The sequence below is a fragment of the Ursus americanus genome, chromosome 22 (assembly GCF_024610735.1).
Source record: "Ursus americanus isolate L20-20 chromosome 22, mUrsAme1.1.p, whole genome shotgun sequence".
Lineage (NCBI taxonomy): Eukaryota > Metazoa > Chordata > Mammalia > Carnivora > Ursidae > Ursus > Ursus americanus.
In genome coordinates, this window is record NC_142148.1 from 43,607,375 (window position 1) to 43,624,258 (window position 16,884).

General features: G+C 39.7%; 1 protein-coding gene across 3 annotated transcripts in view; it reads right to left on the reverse strand.

Annotated features, from left to right (window-relative positions):
- The window catches only part of RALGAPA2 (Ral GTPase activating protein catalytic subunit alpha 2), a 312,880-nt gene that overhangs the window by 81,061 nt on the left and 214,935 nt on the right, over window positions 1–16,884 (reverse strand). For all 3 annotated transcript variants that reach the window (XM_087853775.1, XM_087853774.1, XM_045809914.2), the window contains one exon: window positions 2,855–2,982. In XM_087853775.1, the coding sequence (XP_087709901.1) occupies window positions 2,855–2,982 (128 nt within the window). The remainder of the gene's footprint in view (window positions 1–2,854; window positions 2,983–16,884) is intronic.

Below are 16,884 nucleotides of genomic sequence, written 5' to 3' on the forward strand. Positions count from 1 at the left end.
ATGAGATGACAGGGTTAGGGAAGCTTGGCTTCCTCAGGCATCACCCAGAAAACCACCTCTGCTTGAAGCTTGGTCTTGTGTCTGTCTGTACTCTGATGGGCCTGACCATGCATTAAATACTAAAAATCCCAACTTTACCACTTGAGAACACTCAGACTCCTGTGCTTGCTATGGTGCCCTCTGCCTGGAATGCCGTCCCTCTTCCCTGGGGACAGCTTCCTTGTCATCCCTTCAACCTCAGCTTACATGCTTTCTCTGCAGAAAGCCTTTTCCCTGGCCCTGTTTTACCCGCACCCTCTATTTAGTTGCTTTGTACAACATTATTAGTTTGTATGTCTTCTCTGTGAAGTGTGGGGCAAGAACCCCATTTGCCTTGCTCCCTGTATATCCCAAGCTCCTGGTGCTGGGCTCGGCAGGTCGAGAGTCCACACTGTTTGTTTGCTAAATGAGAATGCAAGGAGACAGCTGTGATTAGGATGTGTTAGGATTTTCAGTGTTTTTCAAAATTCAGATCAAAGACTTATCTCAAAAAGCAGCAAATTCCAGACATCAGCTGCTACACAATTATTTAAAAAGTGTAAAAATTAGTAATTAGTAATGTTTTAAAGAAAAAAGTACAGGGGCACCTGGGTGGCTCAGCTGTTAAGCGTCTGCCTTCGGCTTAGGTCATGATCCCAAGGTCCTGGGATCGAGACCTGCATTGGGCTCCCTGCTCCACGGGAAGCCTGCTTCTCCCTCTCACACTCCCCTTGCTTGTGTTCCCTCTCTTGTTGTCTCTCTCTGTCAAATAACTAAATAAAATCTTAAAAAAAAAAAAAAAAAAAACCCTTCTTTTTTCTTTTTTTTCTACTTTTCTCCTTATTATACTTTTGGTTTCTGGCTTATATTAGCACTTTTGCAGGACGAAATTAAATTAACAGAGTAGTTAAGTGATTGCAAAGTTTTCCCTATTGATTACATATTTATAAAAATTATAGATAGTATTTTATTTCTTGTTTTAAGTAATTTATTTGAACAGCATGAATTGAATCTTCTCAAGGTATAAGATAAAAGAAAAATGCTTAAATTTTTATAATATTGACATGATAGGTTTTGTTACTTTCCCTTTCTTAATTTCTATACCAAGTTGTCCTCTGAGATGTCAACCTGGCTATTTTATGAGTCACTGGAGAATACAGCATTTACTCACCCATATTAGCATCAGCAGCCCTGGCTGGCAACCACAGTAGTCTAATGTGGTTCATCGAAAAGTTTTCAAGTGACGCTGAATCTTATCCTTTGAACTTGTAACAATATTGTTTTCCCTAAACCTGATTATTCTGATGCTATATTCATTCTTATTTGAGAAAGCAGTGTTGAACAAAATAACAAAGCATGTACTCTGTAATGAGAAGTCTGATAAGTGGGGAAGGTGACGTGACAAAAATCACAATGGACTTATAGAAAGCAGAATTTTCTTGTTTGCAAATGATTTTTCCTTGCCTTGGTCCAACATACTTGACTGATGAGCATCCAGCTCATCCTAGTTGACATGCAAACTGACAAGCCAATTGCTGAATAGGTCTTTCTCATTTCTGCCAAGAACCTCTTTCAAGCATTTGTGAAATAAAAACCCCCATGCTGAAGGCTGAATTGACACCAGCTCTAAGAGTAAGTCTAGAGTGCTGTGGATATCACTTCGAAGAATGCCATCTCCGAAACATGCACCACCGGCCTGGACAAAGCGCGAGGGAGCACGCAGAAGGGAATAATGCTGCCCTGGCCCCCAGGGAGGGACCAGATGGGACCTAATAGCTCTTTTCTACTACTAATTTCTATGATAATTCCAAGTTGCCACATGGCATATGTATTTTTTTTAAATCTAAAGACAGAATATCAGTCAATGCAGTGACCAGTATTTTAATGAAAGGTATTTTTCATGAACTGTATCTACACACACATCCTGTTTCTTACCCACCCTCACCCCCACCCTTCGGAAACACACCACTTACAGTTGGAGTGGGAGAAGTATAGAGAGAGGTCAAACACAACATGTTTATACTCATCATCAATACCAATTAGAAACAAAGAGACTCTAAGTTTTACTAGGAGGTCAGAAGCCTTTTGCAGCAATTCTGTGAAGTCACCCTAAATTCTTTTTCTTATAATCAGACATTATGCCTGGGCTTAAAGATTTAAGCATGCCAACTGATGTCTGAGAAAAAAATTACAAAAGTGAAATTTCTTCTGGTTTTAGAGAGAAGATCAGGGGTTGGTGAAGATCTGGGAAAAGTTACAAAAGGACTTTTAGCATTCTCACCGGCGAGTTCCAGTGCAACTTCACTGAGGGTGCCTTTCCCTGTCCCCCCAGCCAGATGCAATTGCCCCCTCCTCCGACCTCCTAGGGGGCCATTTGAACTTCCAGTGGCACCTGCCACATTCTCTGATTGATTACAGTCATTTCATTTGCTGTTGGTTTTGGGTAGGTTTCAGGTGACCCCATTACAGTTTCCTCAGCATCCCACCTTCTACACACAGGGGACTGCAACCCACAGGGATGCGCGGAGGGGAACCAGACCTCAGGCAAAACATTGAGAAAGGATGAGCCGCTCTTGACAGTCACAGCTTTTTGGCACAGACTTATGTGACTACATTATGAAAATAAACTCTTCTGGAGCTTGGTGAAACACAATATTATTATAGTTAATATAAATTAACTGATAGTATGAAGATTTCATGATATTATTTCAACACGCACTGAAAAACTTTCTCTCTTCCCTCTTCAACCCAGTGAATACTCACCTCTCGTGACAAACTGCCAGGAATCAGGATTCCAGGACGGTTAATGGGTTACATACTCAAAGCAAAAAGATACAAGCTCTGGTAGAGTGGGATGAGGCACTTCACGGCCCTGCTGGCATTGATGCACGTGGCACATATAAGGCTTGGCAGTAGCTTTCCACTCACTATGGCTCCATCAAACAGAGGCCCAAAAAACGGAACCTGTTGATTCAAAACAGAAAAACACTTACTTTTCCAAAACCAGTAAAAGTCAAACCAAAGACATGAGAACAGCTGGTTCTGAGACCTGTCATGACCATGCAGAAATGACGCTCATGTTAGCAGGATACAGGTCGAGGGCTTTCAAATCAAGCAACACAGTTCTCCTCCACAATACTCCCTTATTGTGAGCTCTTCAGCAAAACTTCTCATGACAAATTATCACCAGGTTATTCGTTTTTTCCCTTGTGTTGCCATTTACAGAAATAGCTTTATTCTTTCTAGGTGCCTACATCACGTGGATTATGTACAATACACAGCCGTGTCTCACTGCACACCTCCTAGCCTTGCATCCTTCTGAAACCTGTTTGGAATTGGCAATGTTTCTGCATGGATCCTGATGTGTACTGACTCTTAAAGGAGAGGATGACTATCACTGTTAACAGCTACAAGGTCCCATTTATAATGCTCATTCTTGAATCTTCTTTCCTCTGTTTCTAAGATGATTGCGTTATCCTCATTTTTTCCTACTTCTTTATTAGAGGCTTGGCATTCCTTCACTGGACCCAATTTTACTACTGGGGCAACCCACAAAGTTCTGGTGCCTGTCTTTTCGTGCTCTCACTTTTTTTTCTCCATTAGAAATTCATCGACTCCACTTATTAATATGGAGATTGTCAGCTCCATAAGGTCAAGGACTTGGTCTGCCTTGTAACTCTTGTATTTATTCACTCTCTCACTTGTTTATTCATTTATTCAAAAATATTTATTATGTGACAGACACTGTTCTATTCACTGGGGACACAGCAGTGAATAATGAAATTCCTTGAGCTTATAATTTATTGGAGGTTTGAGAGAATAAATAGTATAAATACATAAAATATATATTAGGTAGTTAAAGTGCTAAGGTGAAAAATAGAGTAAAGAAAAGCAATAGGACTCCTTCTGAGGGGAAGAAGTCCTCCAATTTTAGATCACATGACCAGGGAGGGCTTCAAGGAGAAGATGACACTTCAGTAAAAGCTTGACAGGAGTGAGGGAATGAACCTCATGTTATAAGGCCATCTGATGGAAGAGCATTCCAGGCCAAGGAACAGCAAACACCCAGCCCACCCAGCCCTGTGGTGGGAGTGGAACTGCTATGGTTAAGAGATAGTAAGCAAGCCACAGAGGCTGGAGCTGAGTGAGCAAGAAAAAGACCAGAAGGCAATAATGTTGGGCAGGTAATAAGAAGGGCCTTAAAGGATTCTGATTTCTGCTCTGAGCAAGATAAAAGCCTTCTGGGGGGTTTAGGGAAGTGGGAGATCTGATCTCACCTTACATTTTAAAGGTATGTTCTGGTGGTTGTGTTGGGAAAATTGCAAAAAGTAAGCATTATGGAAAACAGTTAGGGAATTGGTGAATGATCCAGGCAAGAGATGATGATAGCTTGGATCAGAATGGTGGCAGAAGTGGTGAGAAGTGGTAGGTTTTTGGATATAGTTTGAAGGTAGACAGGATTTGTTGGGGATTACTAATGAAGTGAGAGAGAAAAAGAGGCATCAAGGTTGATGCCATGGTTTATGCCTGGCAATTGGAAGGTTGGGGCCACCTTTCCCTGAAGTGGAGAAGACCAAAAGGGAGGGTCACTAGTTCAATTTTAAACATGCTAAGTTTGAGATGCCTGTTAGATATTGGTGTTGATGTATGGGGGTGGCAGCAGATAGATCAGGCTGGAAGTCAAGGGAGATGCTCCGGCTGGAGATTCATAACAGTTATTTATGGATGGTGTCAACAGCCATGAGACTGGATGATCAGATGAGCAAGAAAAGAGGTTCAAGGACTAATCCTGCGGCCCTCCAATATTTAGAGGCTGGAGACATGAGGAAGAATTAGCAAAGACTGAGGAGGAGCTGCCGGAGATGGTGGAGAGAAACTTCCAGTGAGATGGTGGAGAGAAACCTCCACTGTACCTGGCACATGGTTGCAATGTAAATACTGGCTGAATGGGTGAAATTAATTGTTATTTTAAAAGTTTTAAATTATTTAATAAATGCAGATCTGCAGCATAGGTCTTTTAACTTGTATCAAAGACTATTTGTTTGTGGAATACCTTTTCTGTGGTTGGCACTGGGAGAGGAGCTGGGTATACAATGGTATATGGAAGACTAGCTCTGCCCAAAGGAGTGGACGCAAGGTGCTGATGTAAGAAATCTATGAACTAACATCCCTCAACAAAGACATAAAAATCCCTTACAAATTTCTGGCAAATTAAATACAGCACTATATACAAAAGACAATGTATCTTGATCAAGTGGTATTTTGCATAAAAACCAAGGCTGGTTTAACAATCATAGATCCATTAATGCGATTTACTACTTTCATAAAATAAAGAAGAAAAAAATCTATGACCTTCTAGATAGATACAGAAAAAGCATAAAATTACACTCTCATTCATGATTTAAAAAAATTCCCAGCAAACTGGGAATAGAAGAGAACTTCCTCAATTTGATAAACTCTTAAAGAAAAAAAAATTGTAACATAATTAATGGTGAAGTATTAAGTGTTTTCCACCTAAGATCTGAAAAGGCAAGGATGTCTATGTCACCTTTTCTATTCAACATTTTTGAAGATCTTAGTCATTACAACAAAGAAAATAAGAGAAAGAAAAGAACAAAGAAAGGAACATAAAGATTAGAAACAAGTAAAGTCATTTTTATTTACAGATAACATCATTATATACATGAGAAATCCAAAGGAATTTAACTAGAACTAACTGGATTTTGAAGGGTCACAGGATACAACATACCCTCCAAATCAATTATACTTCTGAATGTTAGCCTCCAAAAATTGGAAAATGACATTTACAAATACTGTTCATAGTAGCATCAAAAACATCAAATACCTAGGAATAAATCTGACAAAAGGTACACACACACACACACACACACACACACACACACACACACACATACCCAAACATTGCTGAGGTAAATTAGAGACAACCTAAAAAATGGAAAGATGTACAATGTTCATGGATTGAAGTTTCCATGTGTCAAGGTATCAAGTCTGCTGAAATGGAGCAATAGATTCAGCACAACCAAATCAAAATTCTACCAAGCTGTTTTTATAGATATAAATAAATTCATTCTAAATTTATATTAAAATGAAAAAACTTAAGTTAGCCAAGACAGTAAGATTTATATTACCTAATTTTGAGGCATACTATAAAACTTTAATATTTAATATATCATAATGTTGGTACCAGATAGACAAATATATCTATTTGATATAGCTATTTGATATATATAGCAGAACAGAATACAGGGCCCAAGAATAGATCCAAGTGATTTGTAATAAAGCAGCACATCAGTTTTATAGGAAAAGGAAAGTCTGTTTCAAAAAAGGTACTGAAACAAACAGGTGGCCATTTTTAAAAGTGAACCTTGGCTTCTACCTCATATTACACATGAAAATTTAGATGGATTATAGATCAAAATAGTAAAGCTAGAACCACAAGGTTTCCAGAAGAAAACATGAGAAAATCTTCACAATTTGGGATTAGGCAAGGGTTTCTTAGGGTATAAAAGGCACCAATCATAAAAGAAAAAAAATTAGTGGGACTTAATAAAAATGTAAAACATTCTGTTCATAATGAAAGTGAAAAGTCAAGTCACATATATTCACCAAACTGGACATATCCTCAATGTCCATCAATAGGAGAATGAATGAAAAGATTGTGGTACATTCAACCAACAGAAAATTCCACAGTTAATGAGATGAACAAACCACAACTACATGTAACATCATGGGAATGACCCAAATATTATGCTGAGTGAAAGAAACAAACACAAAGAAGTTCACACTATGTAGTTCCATTCACAGATAGTTCAAAAGCAGGTAAAACTAATCAATAGTGAAAAACATCAGAACAGTGGCCAACTTTTCAGGGGATTAGTGAATGTGAGGGAGTGTAGGGAGATTTCTGGCAGCTGGCAATATCCTATGTTTACATCTGGGAAGCATTAAATCATTTGCTTTGAAAACATCGTCAAGCTGTACACTTAAATTTATGCCCTTTTCTTGATTAATGTTATGTTAAAAATATTTAAAAAAATAAGACTACAGAAGATTTGAACAACGCAACAAACTCATCCTGATGGATACATACAAAATATTTCACCCAACGATTGTAGAACACATTCTTTTCAAGCATGCATAGAATATTTTAAAAAAATAGACCATATTCTAGGCCAAGGATCTACAAATAGAGCCTATGGGGTCTGATTCCAAGCCTGGTGCCTTTTGTGTACGGCTTGTAAGCTGAGAATGTTTTTCACTTTTTTAAATGGTTGAAAAAAATATTTTGTGACATGTAATAATGATATAAAATTCAAAATTAGTCAAAAAATAAAGTATTACTGGAACAGAGCCACAATCCTTCACTTACATATTGCTTCTACCTGTTTTCACACAGAAAAGAGCTGAGTAGCTGTGACAGACACTGTGTGGGCCACAAAGCCTAAGATTCACTACCTGGTCCTTTACAGAAAAAGTTTGCTAAGCCCTAGTCTAGGTCATAAAGCAAGTCTCTGAAAATTTCAAGGAGTTGAAATTATACAATTCTTATTCTGTGCCCAAAGAGCTATTAAGTTAAAAATCTACAACAAGAGGATAACTAGCACAGATCTCTATGTTTAGAAATTAAGAAACATACTTCTAAATAACTTCTAAATAACAAAAATACTTACCAAAAAATATGTTAAGCTAAATAGTCATGAAAAGAGTAGATATTAGATGTTGAAGTGGTACTGAGAGGGAATATGTGGGATTAAATGCTCTTATTAGCAAGGAATAAAAGCCACAACTTAATGAGACAGACATCAACCTTGAGAAATATTTAAAATCCAAAAGAATAAAATAAACTCAGAAGAAACCAGAAGGGAAGAAATAGTGAAAACAAAAGTAGGCTTTAATGAAATAGAAACAACCACACAATAGAGACAATAACAAAGATCAAAAGTTGGTTCTTTAGAGAAAGGCTAATACAATTAATAATCAGAACCTTAACTCAGCATTTCATCCCTGCTGAGCACATGTGTTCACAAAAAACTAAAGACCCTGGACGACTCATAGCTGCCCTCCCCTAGCATGATGACCAGAGCCTAAGATTTCCTCACCAGTTGCAAGTTAGGAGGTGCATGTGGATCCCCTATCACTAAAGGAAACACATCTGAGAGAGGAAGCACAAACCTAGAAAGTGGAGCCCAGATGGTTTTCTCCTTATCAGGCCTGGGTCCAGGCCAGGACACTGTCACACCCAGGTTCTCTCGGCCAGATAGTATGAAAGCAGAGAAAGTTCTTTGCAGAGGAGGGACGGCACTGAAGTTCATGCTGCAACACTGCTTAGTGTGCCAGCACGAGGAGGTGTCCAGCTGCGGGAGCCAGGACAGAGGAGAGTCCTTGGGACACAGAAAGTGAGATGAGTCCACAGTCTTTCATGGTTCATTCCCCCTTCTGTGGACTCTGGGAAACAAACTGAGGGCTTCAGAGGGGAGGGGGGTGGGGGATTGGGACAGGCCGGTGATGGGTATTAAGGAGGGCACGTATTGCATGGAGCACTGGGTGTTATACACAAACAATGAATCATGGAACACTACATCAGAAACTAAGGATATACTGTATGGTGACTAACATAACATAATAAAAAATTATTATTAAAAAAAAGAAGTGAGATGAAATCTCCACTTGATTTGTGGGGATTAATCTTTCACAGATTCAGTCAAGACACCTTGATGTTCCAAAGCAAGGTAACAAACAACTGAGCTCTGTTCACCTTCCTCATGGATAACAACCTCCAGCTTCCAGAACCGGAACACTGCCATGTACAGGTCTACTGAGAACCAGGCCACACTGAAAGCAATAAATGCAGAGTACGGGTGGCTTGAGTTACACAGTTTGGTCAGTTATGCATCCCATTTGAAAAACCGGGGGCATGTGTTCATAACAAAGATATGGCTAGGATTTCTGCACCCAGCTTATTGGCACTACCTTTATAATGCAAGAGGTGGGTGACAGCACAGAGACCCAGCATTCAAGTTTCTGCTGGACTCCACATGTATGCCTATAAAGTGTACACAGGATAGGTACATACAGAGCCACACGAATGTAATCAGCCTTCGTTTATAAGCATCCACATACTTAGGTGAAGGTGAAAATGAACTCCTTTCTACTCTTACAGAGGTTGAGACTCCTGGGATTCAAATTCTGCACTTGGTTTGGCTGCCAAGAAACCAAGTTTCCTTGGTAACTTACTACACTTACATATGTGGATGTATCTGGAGCCCAGGAGAGGTGTGGTATGCCCTACTCCCCTTACAGAGTGGCTGGAAACATTCAAATGCTTTATTAATCTCTAAAGTGGGTTGCAAATAGTACTGTCTAAATGACAGCAGGTAGAAAAACCATACAATATTTAGATAAGGGTAAAAACTTTAAGAGAAATATAAGGTACGCTTCTTCTGAGAAAGAGAATGTTTATTTCCATCAGTTTCAATCTTTATATTGTCTAGATATATTCTCTAAGTAACAGAAGATCATTTTGGGGAAAAACAGATAATTAAAGGACTCTAAAGTTTTGCCTGAAAATTTTGAAGATTACATAGAATCTTTCTAGGTCAAAAGGGAAGAGATTTCAGATTTTATCAGTTTAATAGTTATGTATTTGCCCACTTTCATCAAAGCCCCAATAAGGGCTGCAGAGGAAAACAGAGGTAAATATGTCACACCGCTTACGCATAAGCAGTTTGCAGGGGAGATAAAAATATGTATTCAAGAAGGCAAAAAAAAAAAAAAAAAAAAAGGAAAAGAAAGAGGGAAAGGAAAAGGAAAAAAAGCCTGAACCTTTAGTTCAGGTACAGATATAAGAGGAGAATCCTTATATTACTCCAGAGAGGCTTGACTCTAGTTACTCTAGAGCCAGAACTGCTTTCAGTATGGGATTCTCCATCAAGAAATGATCTGTACAAGACCTATGGAAACACAGAGCACGTGAGAGTGCTTAGAATTTAACACATTTTATTTTTACAAAATTTTAATAAAGTTTTCAGTCTAGGGACTCCTCAGCCTCTCTGGCAAATAACATAACTGCTATTGTTTGTTTGTTTTTTTTCCAGTGGGAAATTTATTGTACTTCAATGCAAGTTTTTAATTTTTAATTTATCTGGCACTCATTTTGACATCTCAAGCATAACTTTATGGGTGCAAATATACTCTTTCAGTTCTTAAGTTCACACTATGGGATTGTGAACTTCCCAGAGGGGGAAACTATAGCAGGTCCTGGAATCCTAGATGGCAGAGGCAGAAGAGCCCTTAAAGATCACCTGTTCTGACCTTCTTATGCACAGACGTGGAAAGGGGATGGCATGGCAGTGTCCTCTGGGAATGCACAACTCCACAAGGTCACCAGTGAGGTGATGCTTGCTGAGGAGGGGCCAGCTGGAAAACAGCTCATTGGACTTGGGCTAGTTTCTTGAAAGATAAGTGAAAACACACTTAAACCCTATTTTGCAGAGCCTGGGGTAGACACAGAAAAAGAATTTCCAAATAGGGAGAAAGTTCCCTTAGGGAACAACCATAGCATCTCCATGAATGTCTTTTAAAGTAGGCTGATGGATTAACTGGGTCTATAAGGGATTCTCCTTTGACGCCTTTGGACTAGAATTCTTAGTAACTGAGATGAAAGTAATATACATAATTGAACTATTTTGGAATTAATCAAGAGGTTATATTAAAACAGAATAACAAATGAATCATAGAACAAGGGGTTAAAGAACCCAGGAATATTTGATTTTTGATGATGAGCACAATGGTTGTGGCTCCTTTTACTAAGCTCCCTCTGCTGGGCCAGGTTCGGAGCTCAGAGATCACAGGCAAATAAGTAATGCCCACAATTCCTTGAGGCTGACACTTAATCTATTTTACAGAGAAGAATGTGGTTAGACTGCCTGCCTTTCTAAGCTTATCAAGGTCAGAGTCTTCACTTGGAGCCATGGAAGCTCTCAGCTTCCCCAGCCTTCCTCTTTGCACCCCCTCCCCCTACTCTGGCCACAGCAGACATCTTTCCTCATTCTTATGAAGCTCATGCCTCTGTAAGGACTTTGCTCTTGCTGTCCTCTTTGCTTGATGCTCCTTGAGGGGTGCCTCTCCTGCTCCATTTGGGGGTCACCTCCTGGGGAGCTAAAGCATCACCCCTGGGGGAGCTTTCTCTGCCCACCTATAGTGTCCCTCTTCATCCCTGATCATTTTCCTTTCTCTGAAGTCAGCTTTGTCTGGTATTGATATAGCCAGTCCAGCTTTCTACTAATTCGTGTTAGTGTGGGATATCTTTCTCCATCCCTTTACTTTTAATCTGTGCCTTTATAATTTAAAGTAGGTTTCTTGTAGACAACATACAGTTGGGTTTGCTTTCTTTTTTAATCCACTGACAGTCTTTTTTCTTTTAATTGGTGTATTTGGACTGTTGACATGTAAAGTGAGGATTGATATAGTTAGATTACTATCCACCAGGTCTGTTAGTGTATTTCACTTGTTCCTCTTGTCATTTCCTATCCTTTTTCTGTCTTCTCTGATTTTTTTTTTTTTTTTTGAGAGAGAGAGTGTGTATGCCAGCAGGAGAGGCGGGGGGCGGGGGGAGAGGATGAGAGGGGAGAGAGAATCTTAAGTAGGCTCTGAACCCAGCAAACAGCCTGACGTGGGGATCGATCTCACAACCCTGAGATCATGACTTGAGCTGAAACCAAAAGTCGGACACTTAACAGACCAGGCCACCCAGGCTCCCCATGCCTTCTCTGATTTTAATTGAACATTTTATATAATTCCAATTTTTCTCTTTTCTTAGCATATCCATGATAGCTTTTTATTTTTTTTTCACTTTTTTTGCTGATTGTTCTTGAGTTTGACATAGACATTTGTAACTAATTCAAGTCCTCTTTCAAATAGCACTATTCTGCTCCACAGGTAGTACAAATACCTTATAACAGAGTATTGCCAATTCTTTCCTTCCATCCTCGTAACATTGCTGTCATTCATTACTTATCCAATCACTGAATACATGGTTGCTATTATTATTTAGAACAAACTATTATCTGCTAGATCAATTAGGAATTAGAAAAACAAAAGATTTCATTTCCCTACATTTATTTCTTCTCTAAAGCTCTTCCTTTTAAAAGTAGATCTGTATTTCTGATCTATATCATTTTCCTTCTCTTTGATGAATTTATTTTAACATTTCTTGCAAGGCAGGTCGACTGCCCACAGATTTCCTAAGCTTTGTTTGTCTGTAAAATCCTTTTTTTTTTTTTTAAGATTTTATTTATTTATTTGACAGAGAGAGAGACAGCCAGCGAGAGAGGGAACACAAGCAGGGGGAGTGGGAGAGGAAGAAGCAGGCTCATAGCGGAGGAGCCTGATGTGGGGCTCGGTCCCATAACGCCGGGATCACGCCCTGAGCCGAAGGCAGACGCTTAACCGCTGTGCCACCCAGGCGCCCCGTGTCTGTAAAATCCTTATTTTTTCTTTCCCTTTTGAAGGATACAGAATACTATGTTGGTGGGTTTCTTTCAACACTTCATTTTCATCCACTTGCTTCTCGCTTTTATGATTTCTGAAGAGGAGTCTACTGTATTACTTACCCATGCTCCTCTATAGTTATTTTTAAACTCTGGTTTCTTTCAAGATTTTCCCTTTATTTTTGATTTTTGGTATGTCTTAGTCTGTTTGGGCCGCTATAACAACATGTCATACACTGGGTAGCTTGTAACAACAGAAATTTATTTCTCACAGTTCTGGAGGCTGGAAAGTCCAAGACTAAGATGTCAGGAGACCTGGTGTCTGGTGAGGGCCTGCTTCCTGGTTCATAGATGGCTGTCTCTATGTCCTCACATGGAGGAAGTGGTAAGGGAGTGCTCTGGGGTCTCTTTTGTAACTAATTCCATTCCTAAGGGCTTTACCCTGACGACCTAATCACCTCCCAAAGGCCCTATCTCCAAATACCATCACCTTGGAGGTTAGGTTTCAAACAATGAATTCCGGGGGCAGGGGCACAAACATTCAGTTTCTAAAACATAGTTTGAATATGATATATCTAGCTATAGATATCTTAGTATTTATCCTACTTGGTATTTTCTATGCTTCCTGGAGTTGTGGTTTAGTATCTGTCATTAATTTGAAAAATTCTCATGTATATTAAAAATATATTATATATTTAATTATAATTTCAAATAGTTCTTCTGTTCCTTTCTTTTCCTCTTGGTAGTCCCATGAGGTGTATATTAGATCTTTTACCTTTGTCCCACAGGTCTTAAATGTTTTATTCAGGCCTTTTTTTTTTTTTAAGATTTTATTTATTTGAGAGAGAGAAAGAGAGAGAAAGAGAGAGAGAGAAAGAGAGAGAGAGAGAGAGAGAGAGACAGCGAGAGAAAGCATGAGCAGGGTGGGGGTGATAGTGGGGAGAGGGAGAAGCAGGTTCCCCGCTGACCAGGGATCCCTACGTGGGGCTTGATCCCAGGACCTTGGGATCATGACCTGAGCCTAAGGCAGACACTAACCAACTGAGCCACTCAGGTGTCCCTGTTCAGGTTTTTTCATCATTTTTTCCTTTTGCATTTCAGTTCCAAGGTTTCTACTGACTTATCTTCAAGCTCACAACTCCTTTCCTCAGTTGTCCAGTTGATTAATGAGCCCATCACAGGCATTTTCATTTCTGTTACAGTGTTTTTTATTTCTAGCATTTCCTTTTAATTCTTTCTTGGAGTCTGCATCTCTCTGCTACATTAAGTTATCTCTTCTTGCATGCTGTCCACCTTTTCTATTATAACTCTGAACATATTAATCATAATTATTTTAAACTCCTGCTCTGATAATTTCAAAATCTCTGCCAAATCTGAGTCTGATTCTGATGCTTGTTTTGTCTCTTCAAACTGGCTTTTTTTTTTTTTTGACTTTTAGTATGCCTTGTAGTTTTTTGTTAAAAGCTGAACATAATATACCATGTAAAAGGAACTGAAATAAATAGGTCTTTAGTGTGAGGCTTTATGTGTGTCTCTCTTGGAGTCAGGTTCTGCCTATTGTCTGCTGAAGCTGTCGAAGATCATGACAAAGGCTAAAATCTCCTTGGATGCCTGTGTTTTTGTCTCCCCTATTGTCTCTCCTAAATAAGGTCTTAGATGTGAGGTTCTTTCAGTTGTTACTATACAAAAGTCCTTTTGATGTTGTGATAAGGTGTGGGGGAGAAGTGTTCCACAGACTTATAATCAGGTCTCAGTCTTTCAATGAGCCTGGGTCTCTGGGCTATGACCTTCACAAGTGCTTCTCAGATTTGTTTTGTTTTTCTGTTCCCCACTTCCTCCTTAGGTGAGATAGCAAAGCTAGAGGGAACTTGAGTTTGGTGCTTCCTTTCCCCCAGGTTGGCTAGGTTCTGGTAAAACCCCAGTAGGTAAGGGCTCTGGTAAAACACTCCTCTTCAGGACAGGCTTGGTTAAGAAGAACAGAACGCTCCAGGTGTATTTCAAAATGGCTTCCTTCCCCTCCCTCTGCTGAAGTACGAGGGTTTTTCCCCCCTCCAATCCTCACTGTGAGAAAGTGGTAGGGCTCCTAGAGTGAAAACACACAGAAGTGTGGGGGTCTCCCAAAGACCAGGCCCCTCTTGACTCTAACTTGCAAATTTGTGTACAGGTAGCCTCCAGCAATTGGTCAACTACAGTTGACATTTTCCTACCCTGTTATTGGTTCCCCAGGGATTTCTGTTCCCGGGTTTCTGCTATGGCAAGTTATGATTCTGTGTATCTGCCTGTCTCTCCAACTTGGGGGCAATGATTTTCCTTGTGACTTTAATTCTCTGATGGGTCAAAGAAGAGCTGCTGATTTTCAGTTTGTTGAGCTTTCTTCATGTTGTTACGATGGGGGTGATGACTTCCAAGCTCCCTAGATGCTGGACTGGAAACTAGAATCCCCCCTACCTGAACTAAAGCTGCTTCCTTCTTGCCCATCCTGTCACTCTGTTTAATTTTCTTTATAACACCAAAGCTCCTATCTGAAAGTCTCTAGTTGAACCATTTACTTACTTATTTATTGGCTCTCTCCCTTACTAAAACTGGGATTCCAGGAGCATGAGACCACCAGCCCTTGACACTGTGTCTGGCATGAAGCAGCCTCAACAGATACATTGCCTGAATGAGTGAGAAGAAGCCTCCAGCTCCTGAGGCTCTGACCACTGGACATTAACCAAATCGGCTGACCCCCTGCACATTTCTAGAACACGATCTGTTGTGACTGTCTTTTTGCTTCATGGAGGTGCCCAAAAGGCCAGGATGAAAGGGTGACAGTGTGGTCCTAGGGTCCTGAGCAGGCTTCTGGTGCTATCCCTCTTCTTCCATTTGGTGGGTTTGAGAACAAGCTTCACAGTCAAAACACAGAGATGTAAAAACTGCAAAGATTGACTAAACCTATCTTGAGATCAGCACCTAGAGCACAGAGGAATAGTCACACTTGAGGAGACTCAGACAAGAGCAAATAAGGATGAAACTGTTAGTTTTACTAATTATGAAAAATAATGAGTGTCTTCCCCCTTATGACAGTACTCTTGGGGTGGGGGGAGAGTGGGCATCTTAATTCCAAAGAGGAAAATCAAGGAGATATTCAGTCTAAAACTATTCAGAGTTGCCTACTCCAGGCAACAATGACAACCAACAAAAAGAAAATAAGAAAGAATAGCCCCTTCCTCCTATTTTTGGCAACACCACACTTAAGACAATCAAAAACCCATTCCTTAAAACAATAAGTACACTTCTTCCTATGACTAACGCTAGAAGCAGCCCATAATCAGTGAGATGCAGCTGTGATGGAAGTATGCACGAAGAAACCTTACAACAAAACCCCCAAACAACAAACAACAAACTAATAGATTTCAAGGAGTGTACAGAAAATACACCTTCAGGAGAAATTCTTGAATTCTGGGGGCACTGGGCGTTGTTTCTTCTCACAGAGGAGTTCTGTGTACTTCTGACACCCTGACAGAACAATCAGGAGAACACACCCGGTCTCTTGGCCAGGAGGCCCTTCCTACTGAGGCAGCTCAGAGGTAGAGGATGAGAACAGTCTTGGTTTCTGACACAAAGCGGGCTCTACCGTTTGCCACACAGCGTACATTTACACAGGCTGGGTCTGGCTGCCGAGGGAGGAAGGATAAGGCAAAGGATAGAAAGATGTATATATCAAAGGAAAACTGAAAAAAAGGAAAAACAATGTCAACTTTTGAGGTAAATCAATGGAGAAAGAATTCTCAATAGCCAAATTGTTGTAAAGGATAAAACAGGAGCTAGGAGTTAATAATAGGCTATAGATTTTTTCCATCTGTATTGGGGCTTATCTTATAAATAAATGTTCTTTATTATTTTTTGTCAACTGCTTGTGGGTGACTCAGAGAGTCTTTCAAAAACTGGACAAAAGAAATAATATAAATCCCTTGTATCCAGGGAATTCCTCTAATTAGGAGTGGCAATGAATTAGAAATTTGTTTTTGATATAACATCTGCAAATGACAGCTGCCTTTCACAAAGTTCTCAATGTCATTCCTTTACTAAAAAAACTCCAGTAACAATAATAATAAATTCCTAAAACAATATATCATGATAATAGATTTAATAACATATTTCTGGGATGCCTGGCTGGCTTAGTCAGCAGAGCATGCGATGTTTGATCTTGGGGCTGTAAGTTCAAGCCCCATGTAGGATGTAGAGATTACTTAAAAAAATAAAATCTTAAAAAAAAAGTCTTTTAGTAAATTCTGGTTATTCAGCATTCTCAATTACCTTTTAGAATAAACGATTCTTCACATATTCAGAAGTTTATAACTTACTTTCCCTGAGA